Source organism: Alligator mississippiensis, chromosome 11, assembly GCF_030867095.1.
Source record: "Alligator mississippiensis isolate rAllMis1 chromosome 11, rAllMis1, whole genome shotgun sequence".
NCBI classification, from domain to species: Eukaryota; Metazoa; Chordata; order Crocodylia; family Alligatoridae; genus Alligator; species Alligator mississippiensis.
Window position 1 is genome coordinate 37,590,270 of NC_081834.1, and position 20,197 is coordinate 37,610,466.

Sequence of the window (20,197 nt, forward strand, 5' to 3'; positions counted from 1 at the left end):
GTGCTGTGAAGGTTTTATTGCCATGAAATTAATGTCTAATCTATGATGACCACATAACCCATATGGAGATGAGGAGCAATGAGTGAATAATGCAGGTGTTCCCAAATAAGTGTCACTAGAATTTTAGAGAAACTTAAACTGACCATGAAATGAGTAATATAATGCATTCTTATTTTTACAGCTTGTCCTATTATGTGGTGGTTTGTTCAGCTACTATTATTTATTGATTTGGTCTATGACTGTTTTATTTCTCTCCTTATTTTTTACCATGAAAACAGAAAAAACTTTCATGGATTCGGGCAGTGCTTAGTGAACTGAATTGTGAATTATTGCTGTGGGGCCTGGCACTCTCCCACTTACTGTGCTCTTTGTTGCATTTGTTGAACAGTGGAATTTCTTTTAAGATGGCTGATAGCTTAACAAGCTTACTAGTGCAGTGAGGGAGGGCTGCTTGTGGTGGTTGCTCTAAAATGAGAACAGGAGCTTACCATCTGAACAAAAAAGAAGGACCTTTTTAGTAGAACAACCTATCTGTTATAAGTTAGGACTTTCTAGTTATCCTGGATATAAACCAACTGCGAACTCCTCGACTACTTGAATCTTAGTCTTTTGTCTTTTGAGTTCCTGAATCTTGAAATTTTCTTTAGCTACAAACACTAGGTTCTTCAGATTTTTATACTGTCCATAAAGCAAATGAAGGGTTATGCAAATGATAATTCCAGCTGTGTTTGTCCCTTTTTTTTAGTTGATTATGTTTTTCTTTCACTCTCCAATTGCTTAGGCAAAAGCTCTCTAGTTAACTCATAGCAGATTTTAAACAGAGATAAAGAACTGAGACTCAAAGCTCTGTGGTTTTACAGGTAAAGTAGGGTTACTATACATCTGGGTTTTCCCAGACATATCCCCATCTCCATCTAGGCATTTTTTTAAAATATCAGCAAATGTCCAGGGTTTTGCTCTGCCTCTGCTTTCCCAGCACTTGCTGGCTGACCCCAGCAAGAAGCTGCTTGGGGGAGGGGGGCAGGCCAATTGGAGGCTGGAGCATCACATGGTCTGCACACTGGCCCTGGCAGCTGCAGGCAGGTAAGTGTGTGTGTGTGTGTGTGTGTGTGTGTGTGCGCGCCCGCCAGCAGTAGGGCTGCAGCAGAGTGGAGAGGCAGGGGAAGGGAGTCGGGGAATTCCTTGGGGGCAGCAGGGTTGGGAGGGGCACGGGGCAAGGAGTTAGGGATACCAGCAGGGCTGGGGGGGGGGGGGAGGGGGCAGGGGGCTATGAGTCAGAAGTTTGAGGTACCAGCAGGGCTGGGGGTGGGGGGGCAGGGGGTTGGGAGTGAGGTGTATCAGCAGGGTTGGGAGGGCTGCAGGTTGGGAGTGAGGGGCACCAGCATGGTCTGAGGGGTGGGGTACTGTGGGTCTGGAGTGAGGGGAAGCAGCAGGGCTATGGGGGTGTGGCTTGGGAGTGAGGGGCAGAGCATAGGCATATCACTGCCTGCCCCAATCACATACTCCCTCCCCCTGTCCCACCTCCCCTAGGTGTCTTTTGTTTTGAAACTGGTAATATGGTAACCCTAGATAAAGTAGTAATTGCACAAATACAACAATGTTAGTTTTTATAACAAAACTGTTCTGCAGCTCCAGTTAATGCCATTGAGGCACATTATGATCAGAACTACAGAAGTTTCATAGGAAATCTATGACAGCATCTAAGGTGGATCCCAGGGGCAGGGGAGGGGGGGAGTGCAATGGTGCATTTTCACCCCCCATTTGATTCTTTCTTCATCAAAGTTTAAAACCAAGTGCCTGGCAATGGCAGCAGCATTTGGGCATGGAGGGAGTCAGTTGACACCATGGCTCATTATAATCTACCTGATTCCTTCTGGGTGTTCAGTCCCTCTCTCCTTTTTAATGGCTTTGATGTTCCATTAATCAAGCTATCCTTTCTTCTGCAACTCTGCGCTCTGTTAGCTGTTCCTGGTAATGTAGCTCTTATTTCACAGCCTTGCCAACTGTTTTTAACTGTAGCTAAAAATATTATCTTAGGTATGGAAACAACTCAAGTAAAAATGAACTCGAGTGTGGAAATAACTTTCAGTGAAGGATTGGATGTACTGTCAAGATGCTCAAGAAGGCTAGACTTTGTTTTATGAATCTGAAAAAAGAGATGTATATTTAATTCCAATGACTACAGGACTAATGAAACAACATATTTTGGTTAATTTTTTGCCTAGTTCATTGGGTTTTTATACATAAAATATAATATATATAGCAAATTAATGCACATTCCAATAAAGCTATCTTTGGTCTTGCTTCAGTCTTGCACTGAATAAGATAGCCCTAGGGCCCTGGATTGTTAGTAAAGCTATTAGTTTCTTTTTAATGGGAGGAAAATATGTAATATGTATTATAAAATATATGTGATGAGGCACTACACCATCTGTACCTCCCCCCTCTTTTTTCAAAATCCTAGATCTGCCCAAGGACAGCATTTTTATACTGGTTTTACCAACTACTGTCTTTATTGAATTATAAGATGGCCCTGTGAGTTGTCATTGGAAATGTTATAAGAAAACTGGGGGTTCCATAGAAAAGCTATCTTTGCAATTATCCAAAGATCACAGGTCTGATCCTACCCTTGATAGGTGGGGAGCACTATGGCCCTGTCCATATGACTTGAGAGGCTTGAGCTCCTCTCAGGGATGGACACTGAGTGTATTTTAAAATAACAAAGCGATGTAGGAAGAGCCGGCTCACATGGGAAGGCTTGCATTGTATTATCCTATCATTCAACTGGTGTTACTTGGCTTAACTCTGAATTTAGCAGATCCCACCATGACTGTCATAATTGCAAAACAAACCTATTGGTACAAGGGCTGTAGTGAGTCATATGAATTTTCTCTTTTTAACACTTGTTCTGATTCAAGCACTTTAAGTCCTGCAACATTATGATAGTGAAAACAATCAGAGGCTGCCAAAAGCTTTGAAGGGCATTATTGTGGTAGTCTTAGGCTAGTGAGCACTTACTTACTTAAGGAGTCCCATTGATTTTAATGGAACACTCATCTAAATTCCTAGCGCTGCAATATGTAAAACTTTAAACTTTGTTTATATAGGAGAGATACTTGTGGTTCCCACCCGAAGACATGAAAAAATTCCTTTTGTTCATCTGTAAAAGCCATGGGACCTCATCAGCAAGTTTTGCTGTATGTGAAATGTTCAGTCCAGTTAGCTGAAAATGAATTTGGAGTAATGTAGAGGGGTTTGGAAGGCATCATGCAGTCTCCCCAGCTTGTGTGGACTTGCTATATGTTTATTTCAGCCTTGTTTTAAATGATTCTTTTAGAAATCCTATGCAAATATAAACATTTTAAACTATTCTACTAGCTGTTTTCTTATACGTTGGTACATGCTGCACTACACTGCTATAAAAGAAGGTAGCTTGATTTATGAGGTGGCACAGTTGGATTAATAAACATGTACTGTTTATACATACTCAGCCCAGCCCAGGTATGCCTGGTAAACATATAAAAAGAGCGCTACCTGGATTTGGGGCACTAGGATTTGCAGTGAAATGTAAATCCTCTTTCTTTCCTTGTTCCTTCTCCCTATTTCTCTCCTCCTTTCTTCTCCTTCCTGTTTAACTTGTCTTAATTATCTGTCAAGTCTCTATGCCTGGCAGTAATTTGGTGGCCTCTAGGTGGGTCAGTTATTTCACTCCTGGCCCATCTGTCACGTGAATCTCCCTCACCTAGTGTCCAAAAAAGAGTACCCATTACTACTGTAGTTGCATATTTTGTACTTAAACCAACACATCCATATCATGCAGTTCCTCACAGGAGGGGATTTAGAAAACCATCTAACTATATCCATTTCCATTATAAACTAGAACAATTTTGCGAGTGTAGAAATCCTTCTTTTCTTGTGTCATCCTTCCAGGAACAAATTACGAGTGGTTTTTTTTTCACTTTTCAGAGAGACACATTAAACAAACCTTTGTCCTCTCTGAAGGTATCAAAAATTGTGCCATGGATGAAATATATTAAATCAGAAATACATCTTTCTATTAAACATGAATAATGTAACAAATAGATGAAGTAATTGTGTCACTGTTTTGATCTGGCTAACATTAATTTGGTCATTTTTCCTTTCAGATGATACATCAGCAGCCTAACCCAGGTATACACTATGAGTATATCATCCCAGGAGCTAACATCATCAGCTCTCAGTTGCCTGCTCACAGAAGACCAGGTAAATTTTTCATCATTTTAAATTATTAAGCACAGTCAGTAACATTATGGGGTAAAGATGAAACTCTGTTCCCAATGAAGTCATAGTTTTGCCATTACCTTCAGTGAAGCCAAGATTTCACCCCAGAGATTCAGTTTCTGTGAACCAATATAGCTTCATTGACTTGAATGGAGTTGTTCTGCTTTACACCAGCAGAGGATCTGGCCTTAGATTTCTGTTTCCAGGGTTAGGGACAGACATTCAAAAAGCCTGATCCTGAATTAATTCATTCTTTGCAAGTTAGTCTAACCTGGGTAGGTTGAACTGGTTTGTAACCAGACAAACATTCTCTCTGGACTGAGGAAATTCAGGCACATCGCTGCAGTGGCTCAGGCTAGAAGCAGAGGGATGCTAGACCAGCCCTCCCATCCTCCCACAATGCTGAGCTGAGGAGGGTGTGGCCAGGCCCTGGCAGGACCGCTGATTAGGGAGGTCTGCCTGCATGGTCCCAGGCTTTTCCCCGTTGGCTGCTCAAGGGGCAGGAGTGTTACCAGAACCCAGCCCCCTATTAGCACTCTGAAGCAAGCAGGGGTGTGCAGTGCATGCCTCTGTTGACATACAGAGCTTTGCAATCTTCCTGTCCCTGCTTCTTTATACTGTCTGCAGCAAACTGACTGGCCAGCAGGGGGCTGATATCAGTGATTATCACCTCAACAGAAGCCTCTCTCCATTAATTCAAACTCTTCTTAAACAGTTTACCAGCTGACCTGTTGATTAGCTCCAAAAGCCCTAAGTGGCCACTGTTCTGTCTGCCTGTCCCAGTGTAATTGGAGACATGCACACACAGACACCTCTTGGCATTAGCTAGCCTACCACGTGCCTATGGTCCCTGGGACTGGGGTCTGTGCTGTGGGAGATGTGGGGGATCCCTGCTTATCCAGCAAGCAACGGTGTGTGGGGTGGTTAGGGCAGGCAGAAGCCAGGCAGACCCTGCTGTGTCTTCAGTCTCTGCTGGAGCTGCAGCCAGGAAGCAGAGGGGAGGAGCCAGCTCTGCAGTGGAGCAAAGAGCTCCACCCAGCCCGGAGAGCATGCCAGGATGCTGGGGGAGTTTGGTTTATCTTAAACCACCACAGGGTGTGGGACACACATTTCATAAACCGGTTTGACCCAAATCAGTTAAACCTGGTTGAATTTAGTATTAGGCTTATCTCAAACTGGTTTTGGCCATTTTCAAACTGGTTTATGTGCACTGAACATCTGTTCTGTTACAGCTTTAAACCAGTTTCTGATCACTTAAACCGGTTTATGGATAGTGTCAATCCCTAGCACAGGGGTCATGAACCTGGGAGTTTGCAGGCTGTCTTGCATGGTTTCTTGAATTTGTTTTACTGATATGGCATGTGTAATGTCTACATAAGGGTAGCATCAAGCTTTATTTACCCTTTCATCCTTGTGTATATGTGTCTTGAAGTATTTGATATAAAATGTATTTTTTATGTTATAATAGGGCTAGGATTGCACAATATGATAAAGATTTTTAAGTAGTAAACAATGGATTTATTTGACACCTAAGAAAGATTCCAATCCTAAACGGCTGAAGAGCAGTAATGGCTTAGAGTTAGCATGTGACTTGAATTGTTCATTGTCTCCCTTGAATTTGCATTTTAAAACCTGACTAGTCAAATGTTTGAGGGGAAGAGAGACTACATTGGATAGCAAATCTGCATGTCTGAAAGGATGTACATATTCTCTCTGACTTATTAGATAAGGAAAGATTTCTGCACTGATAAACATGCATATTTGAGGGGGTAAGACGTTGAATAGTGCATAGTGTGGGCCCCTCAAAAATGTAAAAGGTGTGACACATATGCATATATAGATAAGCAACTGTACTTAAGCCTTTCTTGAGAGCATGGATTTGTCTTCAGGTTTCTCAGGGTATAGGCCAGGATATAGTCACTCAGTCTGAGTGGAGCAGGCTGAGTAAAGCAAACTGGCAGGAGAAATTGCAGGAGGTGTGGCAATAAGGTAGAGGGAGAAGCTTCTTTTTAATCTGTGGAAGCTGGCTAGGGCCAGAATCCTTGGATTTAAGTAGCAGGGTAAAAACTGGTTATTGTTCTGTTATTTTCTTATAGAATTATAGAAAGTCAGGGTTGATGGGACCTCAGGAGGTCATCCAACCTCCTGCTCAAAGCAGGACCATCCCCAACTAGATCTTTCCAGCCAGTGCTTTGTCAAGCCGGGCCTTAAAAACCTCCAAGGATGGAGATTCCACCACTTCTCTAAGTAAGATCTTCCAGTGCTTCACCACCCTTCTAGTGAGAGAGTTTTTCCTAATATCCAACGTAAACCTCCCATGCTGCAACTTGAGAGCACAGTTCTTTTCTTTGTTTTTATCTCTGTCTGTATCTCAACATATGGTTATGGATTTCTTTTGCGTGTTCTTGTGTTTTGTAAGAAGTCCTCTTTGTTATCTTTTTAGCCACCTAGTGTCAGTGTTAACTGAAGCTGCTGACAAATGTGAAAAAAAAACAACAAACTGCACTTTACTGGAGGAAGCAGCACATTAGTTAGATATTCTGCAGCGTCTGTGTAGATTGGGCACTTCAGTGGGGTGATTCAATCAGCTGTTAGATAAAAGCAGCAAAAAAGTCCCACTAAAGTGCCCAATCTATGCTGACATTGGGCGAGCTGGGTCCAGCTAACGCAGTGCCTCTTCTGGGCACGTGCTGGGCTTGGCACAGCGTGCTGCGTTTAAATTAAAGCACCATTTGGGGGGGTTTGTTTTCACATCTGCAAGCAGGCTGAGATTCTAGAACATTTGACCATACAGGCAGCCTTCTTTATGGGGGAGAGGATGCATCTTTCCTGAGGGCATGGCCAGATAGGATATGATCCTTCTAGATGGCAAAAGCCTCTGCTAAGAGCTGGAGGACTGGGCAAGACTGGGACAGCTGAGGCACCACATGCCGTGGGGTTGACCCCTTGCACATCTCAGCTGGTTCTCAGTGGTCAAGCAGTAGACAGCAGGGTGGGGTTTGGATCTGAAGGGTACCTCAAAAGATGAGAGAGCACCCCAGGATTGTGTCTTAGAGGCATGTCTGGCCACATCTTGGTCAGGACGTGTCACTCCAGTATTGTGTCTTTAATATCTTACCTGGGATAAAAACACACAGTAACTTTTACTGTCATGTATTGAGTTGTTGTGTCTGCTTTTAAAAAATTCAATATACTTTTTTCTGTCCCTTGATATTTTGAAAGAACCTTTCTCAATTTCTCTTTCTCTCTCCTAACCTAGAGAAACAAAACTTCTAAGCTTCAAAAGCTAAAATCCTCTCGACAGCTTGTATTAAAAATTCTACAGCAAAGAGATGTGTTAAGTGAACCAGTAATGAAATCTGAAGGAAAATATAAAATTGGCAAGTGAATTGAGGACCACTTTTCATGTTCGTGACTCTCCTTGTCAGATTTGTAATGGCTTCTATAGACTATTTCTTAATGAGGAGCAGCTGGATTTTGACACTGGGAAGCACATAGACTACAGAGCCTGGTGCAAAAAATCTTTGGGAAACTTTGATTGACATTGGGTGCAATAACTGGATTACAAACAGCAGTGAATTTTCTTAGTTGTATTTGTGTGTTTTCTTGCTGAGAACTGGGTGGCTTATTCAAAAGCAGCAGTCTTTGTTTATGAAATAACTCAGTAAATCTGTTCATGGCAGATAAAAGCTACTTCCAAGCTGGACAACTCTCTAGACCATAGTTATGGCTACTAATTACCATATACTTCGGATAATATTTGCAAATGATGCTCATTATTTTAATTTGTTATTGTTGCCTGTCCCCAGGGGAGCCATTCAATGGCCAGTTAGAAGTGCCAGACAGTACAAATGAGGAAGATGAGGATTTACAAAGGGAGACAGACACTAACCCTGAACAGTCAGCAGGGACCTTTCCAGTTATTCAACCAGGAAGATTTCCTTCTCATCAGCCAGAAAACCAGGTGCCTGCTGTGCACCCACCAAGGCGAAACCGAGACTACAACTGGAAACAGATTGGAACAACTGAGTGCACAACCACATGTGGGAAAGGTAAGTACTTCACAGCGCGTGCACAGAATATATATTATATTACACCCTGGAAGAGTCCAGCCTGGAGAGAGCAGTTTAGAAAACCCAACCCAGCAACTCCTTGGAGACACTAGACATAAACTCGACACACTGGTTTCTATTGTTTCTCACAGGTGAAAAGCAGAAAAATCTGCAACATAAAGTTGGTTCAAATATATGTCAATAAAAATAACACTCAAGTGAAAAGAAGTAGAGCACTGTGGACATAAGGTGCAGGGGGGAATGGCATCTGTTGCTGAAAGAGCTATTCCAGGCTTTTAAGGCTGAGGATGAGAAGTTGTCTTTCAAGCTACCTATCTCTAAGGTAGAAACCACTCCTGCTTTCCCCAGTATTCCTTGGTATCTTTCCCTCCTTTCTACTTAAATTCCTCACTTACTTTTTAACCCACATTGATATCTTCCTATTTTTGTAGGGCTTTCACTTTTTATTAGCAGCAACTCCTCAGACAACTATATCTCAGAGTTCCCTCTGAGAGTTAGATGTCCTTAAAACATAAATTATGTGAATTAGAAGTATTTTGAACACTCAACAATTAATGTCCCTTTTGCATGAGGAGGCAAAACTATTTTAAGCATAGTACATAGTCTTTCTAAATGGTAACAAAATCAGAAGTATGATGTTTTTGATAAACCTCAAAGGCGAGGTCCTTCTGAACAAGAAAGGCAGGCTCAAATACTTCAGCAGAAGGTGACAAGCAGTGTGTGTTGGTCCTAGAGATATATAAATTTTATATATATTTTTTTTTGTTTATAGCACTTCTCACTGTAGCATCTTTGCACCTTATTCCTATTTGGAACGAAAAAAATATATTAAAAACATCACAATGTGAGTTTTGCAAATTCTGTCCTTATGAAGAATACAGTATAACAGTAAATATTAAAAATTAGCAAAATAAAATATATTCCAAACCCCAATATCAACAGCATATGCTTCCCAGATGATCCATGAAATGAGGCCCCTGCCAAAGAGCTGGGTCCTGGGCCAGTTGGGGCTATCAGGAATTTGGAGACCTAATAAAACAATTTATTTTAAAAACCTACAACAGACCAACATACGATTACCTACAATGTATAAAGCTGCTAGAGATATCTGGCAACTATGTGGTGCTTCTGAAATAGAAAAATTGAAATTTTAAATTTTCACTGAAAGGAAAGGTAATATACTCTCTGCAGCTGGCAGCATTTTCTTCAGGAAAGCAGCTAAGATTAGTGATGTAAAGGGTTTGATAAGGTATTTGGCTAAATTAGGGAACACTGAGCTGTTGGAGAGCTGCAACTGCTCTGCAAATTTATTTCCTTTGGGGGAAATTTTAGTTTAATTTTCTCTCTTTGTTCCCAGATATGAAACTGAGCTAGCACATGAAAGCTTAATGTATATTATATATATATATATAATCCTGATCCTTAGGCACATTGTTGCAATAATGAATTCTAATTATATTTCTGACAGCAAATCACACTATATTGAAGTTCCCTTTTTTATTATTTCCTTCTGGTCCTGGACAATGTACTGGTAAACCTGTCCTGCTTTGGGATATTATTGCAGAAGTGTTATACTACTAAAATTAAAGCCCATAAAAGAAAGAATTACTGCAAGTCTGACTATTTGTGGGAAGAGAGGAGGGAAAGTAAACCAAAATTATTTTGGTTGGCTCTTAGAGTTAACTGTAACACCAATGCACATGGCAGAATTCTCAGGTGGTGTGCATAGACTCACCTCCTTAGCAATCAGTGAAGATCACCAGCTGCAGATTTGGACCATCATATTTTCAAGAGAGGGAAGCTGAAGTTTCTGTGCAAAAAAATTGTACACTTGAGTATTCAACTTGGATAAGACTGCATGAAAATGCAGCTGCACACATCAGTAAGAGTTGTTTCTTTCTGCTGTTGCAGAAGAAAAGCTGGACATTTTGATTATGAGGGGAAAGTTTTCACCATTTCTTTTTGCTGTATCTTTAAAGATCTTGCAGTTAGTGAAAAATCATCCATATGAGAGCTTTTAGTATATCATAGAGTATGACACGGGAAGTTTTTAGTGTCGCAGGGAAGCTTTTAGTATGTCAAAGAGCTGAGAAATCCTCCAGAAAATTAGAACCAATGGGAATGTCAAATCCCACCTTCTCTGAACTCTGAGGGTACCTTAACCCTTGTGTTCCAGAGTCTAAAACAATATATTTGGAGAAATCACAATTTTGAGAGCAGAATACTATAGTTTGCTGATAGCATAAATAGTTTGTACAAAATCTAGGCCTGGAGTGTTTGTATGGCTAACTAAAAGTAAAGGTGTCCTGTTTACAGATCACTGAGGCTGAGGAGACAGGGTGCCTCTGTTTCTTTAACCTTGACATAAGAAGGAGGTGATATGGCCAGCACAATGTTCTAGCCAACTTTACCCCCAGGTAGCATTTTGCAGGGGGTGGGGGGGGGGTGTAGATGAAATGGGGACCTAAATTGAAGCAGTGAGTTTTAAAAAAACACCGCTTCAATTTAGGGATGATTAAACTCCCATGTCGTGCACACACCCCGATGATTTACCTGCTTCTCCGGCAGGGAGGGGAGGGTGAGCTGCCAGTGGGTGGAGTGGTCCCTGGGCTGTGGGGGGAAATGGGGGAGGTTGGTGCTTCCCTCCGCAGCAGTGGCAGCCCCACCAGGCAGCACCCGCCTGCAAGCACCTGGCTTGGGTGGTCCTGGGGGGCACCGCAGCCGCAGAGGGAAGCTCCAGGCCCCCACACAGCTCAGGCAGGCAGGAAGGCACTGGTGGGGGGGGAATCAGGCTTGCCGCTTTTCTTGAATGGAGCCTGTTTTCCTGGGCTGCTGCCAGGCTGCCTGCAGGGCTTCCTTCAGAGCCATGGAACTGCATGGAGCCCAGTGCTTCACTCCACGGCTCAAAGGAGTTTTAGTTTGCTGCATCCAAAGTCGTTTCAGGTGCATTACGCCACCGAATTTTCTACCAAATTAGTATGCAATACGCCACCAACACGTGCAAACACCGGCACCATTAAAACGATGCAATCAAACTACCCCCTTTTTTTTAATTTATGAAATTTCAGGATTTTTTTAGTTTTGCCTTTTCTTCTCCTTTTTGTCTATAACTGCAAAAATATATAGGAGGCCGAGTTCTTTTTCTAAATGTATTCATTTCTTCTTGGTACTCTTAAGTTTTCAAAATGCTTTCAACTTTGGAAAGTCAGAGGCAAAATGAAAAATATAAAGAAGAAAAATTCTTAAGCTACATTCCTGTTATATTTAGTGGCAGATGGGGAAAAGGGCAACACAGTTATCAGTTTGGCTGGAAAACTGGATATTTTAAATGCTTTTGACTAAGTTTTGATTTTGTCGGGAGGGGAGGAAGGGGGTGTGTCCAACAGTTCTTATACCAAGGTGGCGGTTTAAAGCTGAACTGGCTGAGGAAGTGGATTTCTTAGTCTGAAGGTCATATAGCTACTGCTAGCCTCTCCAACAGGGCACCGAGGTATTTCTAGAGTAATTTTGCCTGATAAGGAAAGGAACCACAGAAAATGAGAGATGCCTGATGGAGGCTGTAGTGGGGGGAGAGCTATGCAAGTGCAGGCTATTACTGTTAAAACCATAATCTAGGCCTTGGCTTAGGTGTAAATGGAACACATTACAGAGCCAGTTACAAATATATAATTTAGTGACCATGATGCCATAGAAAATAGCGTGCTCATTTCTTTATTAAGAAGCCAATTCATAAAAGAAGGCTAATGAATACAGAACAATGCTGATTGCTGAATTACTTACTTTCTATTAGGATTGGGATAACGAAAATGGCACTCTATGCAGTATTATTGTAAACTGGAATATAACACTCTTGAATAAATATACTGTTGAATACATTTAACTTTGGCAGAAATTTTAGCTTTTAATTTTACAATGCTCTGTTTCTCTACATTAGTCCAAATTTAACATTAATCAGAACTGCCTTATTATATTTAAAATCATGGGCATGAGTTAAAGCTATTCCAGAACTTTAGTACAACATCAATTAAATTAAACAGCTGTCTTAATTTACTTGTTTCTCTCTCTCCCTTTGTCTCACAAATGCACACACAATTATCCCATTGCTTGGATGAAGAAAAGCAGGATTTTTTACAAATGTAGGATGAGATCAGGAGCTTGCAAAAAACTATTAACATAATTAAAGCAATTATAAAAAGTTGCCATTAAAATCATAGTGATTTAGAGCCCTGGAAAGTAGGAAGGTGGGTTATAGTTAATAACAGAGGATAGACTAAGACTGCATATTCCAGGTGGTTAATTAGGTGATATGAGAGTTGAAGCGAACTGAGCATTCAACCCAGTGACAGGGTTTGTGATGTCAGCAGTCATGCAAGTCAGAATATGAATGGACTCTTAGGTCAATAGGTGTAACCAACCCATGTCAGCTAGGATGTGCAAGGTGTCAGTATTATAGTAAGCTTTCTTGTACTTCTCTCTGCTGCAAACACAAAAAACCCAAAACACCCTGCTGCATTTTGTCATCAAATTATGGTGGAGAAACTTTGTAGGCTTCTAGTCATGTGATAGCTTTTGCCTTTTCCCGTGAGCCATTCAGTTAGCACTCTACACTGCTCTGTAAAGATAGGCATATCTATGAAGTAGGTAACATATCACTTTACTGATGACAACCTTGAAGCCAGGGGAGCAAGTTGCTTGAACAAGAGCATAAGGGGAGCCTGAATCAGGGGCTACATGAGGAGTTTGTGCTTGCAGTCTTGTGTTCAGACTATTTATCTGCCACTTTTGAATGACCTGCAGGTCCACACTATGCATGGTTCTCACCCTACACAGTTCAAGGGTGTCTTTACTTAGTCTTTCCTCCAGTGTTGTCCTGTGTTATGTGACTGCTGGTGGCTCCAGTCAGTGTGTTGCTGTAGCATTCAGATTTATGTTTATATACAGGGAATAAATTACTAATCTTGATTGTTTTCCATTGCCTTTTGCTGCTTTGTGCTTTTGTTTTCTTGCACCAGATCCTAGTTTCTATAGCTCAGTCATGTGTGTGCTGTGTGTTCTTTTTACCTGCACTGCGTACTATTGCTTTTTGTTTTTTTCGCCATTTCAGGGTCACAATACCCAATCTTCCGCTGTGTCAACAGAATCACTCATGAAGAGGTGTCTGAGAGTTACTGCGACACCAGCACCAAGCCTACTCCAGAAGAAACAGCCTGCAACACCTTCCCATGTCCAGCCTTGTAAGATTGTGCCACAAATTATAGAGAAATACAGGGAGCAATGTCACTGAGGCTTTGCACATGAAAGAGGCTGTTTTAAGTGGGAAACTAGGCTAAATAACTCAAGTACTTGGCACTGAGATCAGGGAAATACAGTTGACAGTTAATTTAGCCAGTGTTTTTTATTCCTTTCAGAGGAAATGGCAGTAGCACACAGTAGTTTTCCCATAGCAGTAGTCATGCCATTTGGGATAAGGCACTAAGGAGAGATTGGCAACCACTGCCTAGTTTTAATGCAGCCATTTCTGCACTGGCATGATAATTCAAGGGCAAACTGTACCTGCGATCTCTCTGCCAGTCTCTTTGTGGACATTCTAGCCAAGTGACAGGACTGCACTTCAGAGTAGACCTCTGTGGTCTATCTCACTTCCAACTGCATCTCCAGGCTACCCCACCACTTACTCATACCACCTTCTTATGATTAAGTGCAAGTGGTATCTTATATCCCTTTGTAGCTCCCCTGAAGTGCTCCCATTAGTTGAATGTTTTCTCAGCCTTCATCTTCCTCCAGGTGGAGTCCTGCACTTTCTACCACTTTTTTATTGGATCCCTGGATATAGCCCCCTGTTTCCAAGTCTGGTAATGGGCCCATTTCTATTTGATAAGCTCAAGGTAATTCCTTGGCCTGGAACTGGTTAGGGTGACAGCTTTTTCCATACCGATGTATTGTCTTTTCACCCAAAGTTGCAGAACAAGCTGGGAAAAGTTTTTAAACTTAAAAGAAAAATGAGGGTGGCTAGGCCCAGCTTAAAGCTTGTCACTTCTAGGCAAGCCCTAGCTGCCTTAGGCACATCCCATAGAGCCTCTTTATCTGACCCACTAGCCCTGATGCATTTTTTACCTCTCTCAGTGAATCTTCCTCTGTGTGTCTTCACCTCTTTTGAGTAACTGCTCTCTATTCCAAGCAAGGACTCTTAAAGGCCTAGCATCTTTTTGAACCAAAGCCTCTTCTCGGGAAGAACATGACTATTACCTGGCTGGAGCCAGGCAAATAGGTGCTTCCTGATGAAGGACTAGATTGTCTACACCATCTCTATGCCATGTGGCTTCGCAGTGTAGCTTAGAGGGGCCCTGAGCACAGGCACAGGCTGCTGGTAGTCTGTCTGCCTTGGCATGCTCATTGGCACAATGTTCTAAGGCAGCTGTATTGCCACATTACCAGGATTCATCATGCACTGAGCAGAAGCAAGTGGCTGGGGCATGCTTTCTGCCAAAGGTCCAAGACATAGCTGAGAGGCAAGGTAGAGCAGTTCCAAAAGGAAACAAAGTATTTTCCTTTGCCCAACGCTCACTTTTAACTATTTTTTGTTATTTCCTGCTTCTTTTTTTTCTAACAAATCCTTTTACTGTAACACTGTGTAGTCAGAATAATATCAAGCAAATAAACTGGGGTAAATGTAAGAGTCATAAAAATAATGCAGATATCTCCCTTCACAATGTGAACAGCCTTTGTGTTAACTATGCATGCACCTCCCTTATTTGTAAAAGTTTCTGAGCATGAAACCAAAAATGAAAATAGAAACTATGTATATTAATTTTTAGATAAAATATATGGAATATTTGTGTGAACAAATAAAATGAAATCTCCATTGAAATGAGTACAACATATAATGCAGTCTTACTAACTAGACAATTAAATGTCTTTATTAATTTTTCATGATATATGGTTTCATTTTTATATAAATTAACGTCTATTTAGGTGACCCCTTTACCATTTTCTCTTTCTATTTTCAAAACAAGTGCATAAGATACTTGTTAGAGATTTTACCTTTTATACAGCGAGATAAATTTTCCTTTTGTAAGTTTTTGGAGATGCTGTTAACTAGTAGAGGTGCACCAATACATCAAGCCCATATTGGATCAGCACTGATATAAGGAGAATTGACAGTATCACAATTGGCTTTTTTGGCTGATATGGCTGATAAATGCCCCGTGCATGCATGCAGCCATAGTGCAGCATGCAGGCAGTGAGGAGCATAGCTAAGAAATGTGGGGAGCAGCGTCTGGCTGGTAAGTCTGTTGTGGTGGGGAGGAGGGGCAGATTGAGGCCCCTGCGGTGAGGGTGGGAGTGGGTATGGGGCTGGGGCTGCCCAGCCAAGGTGGGGCAGAGCATGGGATGGAGCCACAAGTGGCTCATCCAGGGGGGATGGTGGCTTGCACTGCTATGTGCTTCCCAGGAGGGCATGGGGGGGGGGGGAGCGTGTGCCCCTGGATCTGTGCATGGAGCCAAGGTGGGCTGCAGCTGCGAGCTGGGGCCAGGGCTGTGGCAGGCTCTTCCTGACTGGGGGGCTAGGCCGGGCTGTGCTCAGACCTGGTAGCAGTGGTGCTGGGAGGGAGGGTTTGGGGGGCTATGGCCCTAGCTTGAAGTTGCAGCTCGTCCTAGCTCCACTTGCAGATCTGTTGGCACACCCCGCCACATGTCCTCCCGGGGTGCATGCAGTAGCAGGAGCTGCAGCCCACCCCCCTTCCCCCTGCACCCCCCTGATAATCCACTCATGGCTCTGTCCTGTACCCTGCCCTTCCCTAGCTGGGCAGCCCCTGCCCCAGTCCCAGGTGCACTCCCACTCCCTCCCTCACCACTGGGGCCTCGATCTGCCCCCACCCCCCGTCCTTTCCACCCCTTCTGCCGCAACAGACTTACCAGCCAGATGCTGTTCTCTATGCTGCTGGGCTGCATATTGGCAATCAGATTGGTATCAGCCAATACGGCTCGTTAAAAATCAGCCATCAGTATTGGCCCCCAAAATCTATCGTGCACCCCTATTAAATACTGCTAATGCATATCACTAAATAATTTAGCACATTGGAACCAATTCAGTATCTCTTAAAAAGATTTAATGGTACCGTCCCTAGAAATAGACACCTTTTAAAATATGTAATAGTTACATACATAAAGAATAAATATTCTTTATTTTAAGATTAAAGGATATTATTTTCAATATTTCAAGGATTTACTTGGGATGTTATTTTTTTTATTGGACCAAATGAATAGTTGGAATAAAGTTAGATGCTATTGAATGTAAGAATGAAGAATGCTTTGCTTTTGAAAGCTTGTCTACGTTTATTTAAAAAGTATGCCTTTCACATAATTCATGGACCATCAAGGCTACAACTTCAGTCTAATGCTACCATATTCTTTATTTCAGCATTTAGAAATATTCAGAAGTTTAAATTATATTTTAAGGCTCTTTTCCATCTCAGTGTCTATCATCAGAATTGTGATGAGATTAATTTCTGAGGCATGGGAACATCTGTATGAATATTGAATAGTTATTTTGTTTTTCTCTTTCCTCTCTTAATTAGCTGGGATATAGGAGAATGGTCTGAATGCAGTAAAACATGTGGTCTTGGTATGCAGCACCGACAAGTCTTGTGTCGACAAATATATGCCAACCGGACTCTGACAGTTCAGCTCTTCCGCTGCCATCACCTGGAAAAGCCAGAAACAACTAGCACGTGCCAGCTGAAGATTTGCAGTGAATGGCAAATTCGGACAGAGTGGACTTCGGTAAATGGAAATGGTTGATAAATGAATAGCATGAAACCATAGGAGAGCTATAAGGGGGTAAAACTTTCCTTCAGCTACCTTTAACCAGATGCCGTTGGACTATTTATAGCTTTGATTAAAAATCATGGATGGGAATGTAGGAAAAAGTTTTTAAAATAGGTAGTAGTTGATTGTAGGTGACTTAAAGGAGCTGTGTGTGTTTATGATCAATTATAATGTGCTCTTCAGGACCAGAGAAAACTTCAAAGACTTGCCCATTAGAACAAGTGTCATGCACAAACTAGCCTTGTTAGTATTTTGTTCCAAATGATTGATGGTATTGCTTACTAAAGCAGAAGAGCTCAGTTATTTCCCTAAGCAAAGGGAGCTTTAGCTGATTAAGATATAATTCATGATCTGCCTGCTTTAACTGAGTTCTACCTGTTAAATTAGGTCTATGAGGAGGAAGAGCTCAGTAATGGTTTGCTTTGATAATTAATGGGCATATTTTTATTCAGAGTTTGATTTCATCTAGGATTATTTTCTGCATTGGTGGTGAAAAGCAGCATTTGGTTCAGTTCTTCTACTGTAAGCAGTTTTGAGTAGTATTTCAATGTATAGTCATCTACAGACTTGGATAGAGGTTTTTTTTATCTATGTTATGAAGCAAACTAAATACATGTAATAAATAAAACACTGTTTTAGTACTTATAGTTGTAAGTTATAACAGCACTGCAACTAAAATTTTAGCTTAATTTACCTTTGAAAAAAATAATGAAAGCATATGGCATAAGAGAGGACCTCCACTAAAGTTTTGAGCTCCCCACTACAAAAAGGACATGGACAAATTGGAGAGAGTCCAGCAGTGGGCAACAAAAATGGTGAGGGGACTGGGGGACATAACTTATGAGGACAAGCTGAGGGAACTGGGCTTATTTAGTCTGGAGAAGATCAGACCGAGTGGGGATTTAATAGTAGCTTTCATCTACCTTAAGTATTGTTCAAAAGGGGATGGAGCTAGACTGTTCTCGGTTGGTGGCAGATGACAAAACAAGGAGCAATGGCCTCAAGTTGCAGCAAGGGACGTTTAGGTTAGATATTAGAAAGAATTTTCTCACCAGGAGGGTAGTAAAACACTGCAACAAGTTACCCAGAGAGGTAGTGGATTCTCCATCCTTGGAGGTTTTCAAGACCTGGCTAGACAAAGACGAACCTTTGGCTGGGATGATCTGTTGGGGATGATGCTGCTTGGAGCAGGAGGTCGGATGAGAGGATCTCGTGAGGTCCTTTCCAATTCTAATTGGCTATGATTCTATAGGAAAATAACAGACCGATAACCTGTTTTTACCCTGCAACTTAAATCCAAGGATTCTGTCCCTAGCTAGATTCCACAAGGACATCCCTAATTTTCTATGATCTCTGTATGCCTCTCTTTTCTTATCTGTGAAGTGGGGATAATGATACATCTTTCTACTTTAAGATCAACCAGTTATAAGCACAATATGACAGACAAAGTATTTCTTCTTCTTTTCCTTAGTGTTATTCTGCTACAGTACTGGCTAGTTTCACACACCTCAGCAGGGTTTTGACAAATAGGCTGAATAAAATGATGAAAGAAATAATGTCAGTACTATAAGAGAGATATACTTCCTTCTAGATCAGGGGTGGGCAAAATAAGGTCTGCGGGCCACATCCTGCCCGCGAGGCCATTCTATCTGGCCCGTGGGGCCTCTAAAAACTTTAGAAAAGTAATATTTATCTGCCCTTGGTTCCTGTCAAAAATGACAGGAACCAAGGGCAGTAGGACACAAGGGAAGCCCAGCAGGCTCCCATAGCAGCAGGGCCTGCCTTGCCTCGCCCTCCCCATCCAGAAGCCCCAACCGGGGCTTCTGGCCTGAGACTGCATGGCTGCCCTGGCAGCACCAGAACCTCAGGTAAGGTGGCAGGGAGGGCAGGGGAGAACCCTGGGCAGGGATGGAGCCCGGGGAAAAGTAGCCTGGGAAAAGCTGAGCACGGACAGGGGCAAAGCAGCCCCTCGTCCACCCCTTGGTCGGCGCCCCGTGCTGCAGCTGCTTGCAGCCTGCCTGGGGCTGCCTGTGCCTGCTCTGGACAGCCCCACGGGCTGCGAGTGGCTGCAGCGGGGAGCGCTGGCCACGGGGTGGGGGAGGGGCCGCTTCCCTGCCCCCCGCCCATACTGAGCACCACCTGGTAACCCAGCCTCACTGCCAGCTTGGGCCCCGCGCCGGCTCTAGGCTCACCCATCGGGGCTGTGCATGGCAACAGCAGCTGCAGCCCCCCTGCTTGCTGCACTGGGAAGTATTTGCTACTGCCACCTGTGGGCTGCCTAGTGCGTGCTACGGCTGGCAGCAGCAGCCAACACTGCCTGGCATGGCAAGCGGGGGGGTTGCAGCTGCTGCTGCCGATGGGCAAGCCCAGAGCCGATGTAGAGCCCAGGCTGGTAGTGGGGCTGGGTTACAAGCTGGTGCTGAGTACGGGGAAAAGTGGTCCCTCCCTCGCCCCATGGCCAGCGCCCTGCACCGTAGCTGCTTGCAGCCCGCATGGGCTGTGAGCACCTGCAGCAGAGAGCACCAGCCATGGGGCAGGCAAGGGGCCGCTTTTCCCCACGCTCATCACCAGCTTCTTCCCTGCAGGGGTCAGGGGGTCAGGGGCTGGTGGGGGCACTGGGAGTGAGCAGGTGCGGGAGCCAGCAGGAACACAGGCCCACACCGGTGTCCCAGGGCCAGTGCTGGTGGGGCCCAGAGCAGAGTGGCAGGAGCACGGGGTCCCAGCTGCTGGGGCTCTATGGAGACTGGCCAGCTCCCCCCTCTCCCTGCTGGTGCAGCCCAGCCCGGCTCCACAGACCCCTGCCAGCCTGTGACCCGCTTTGGGCCCCACTGGTGCTGGCCCTGGGGCATTGGTCCCAAGACATTGGGACATTGGTTCCAAGATGGTGACCAAGGGGCGGGGCACCTGTCAAGGGGCGGAGCTACCCATGTGGCCCTTGACAGCCTGCCAAAACTGGGTAAGTGGCCCTCTGCCTGAAATAATTGCCCACCCCTGTTCTAGATAGTTTTATGGCTTTCCCATCTTATTAGATAGGAAAA

The 20,197-nt window shown here is 43.4% G+C and overlaps 1 protein-coding gene across 3 annotated transcripts in view; it reads left to right on the forward strand.

Annotated features, from left to right (window-relative positions):
• THSD4 (thrombospondin type 1 domain containing 4) overlaps positions 1-20,197 on the forward strand; it is a 702,916-nt gene that overhangs the window by 615,915 nt on the left and 66,804 nt on the right. For all 3 annotated transcript variants that reach the window (XM_059714825.1, XM_019477615.2, XM_019477616.2), the window contains 4 exons: positions 4,146-4,242; positions 8,070-8,312; positions 13,438-13,567; positions 16,910-17,114. In XM_059714825.1, coding sequence (XP_059570808.1) covers positions 4,146-4,242; positions 8,070-8,312; positions 13,438-13,567; positions 16,910-17,114 — 675 coding nt within the window. The remainder of the gene's footprint in view (positions 1-4,145; positions 4,243-8,069; positions 8,313-13,437; positions 13,568-16,909; positions 17,115-20,197) is intronic.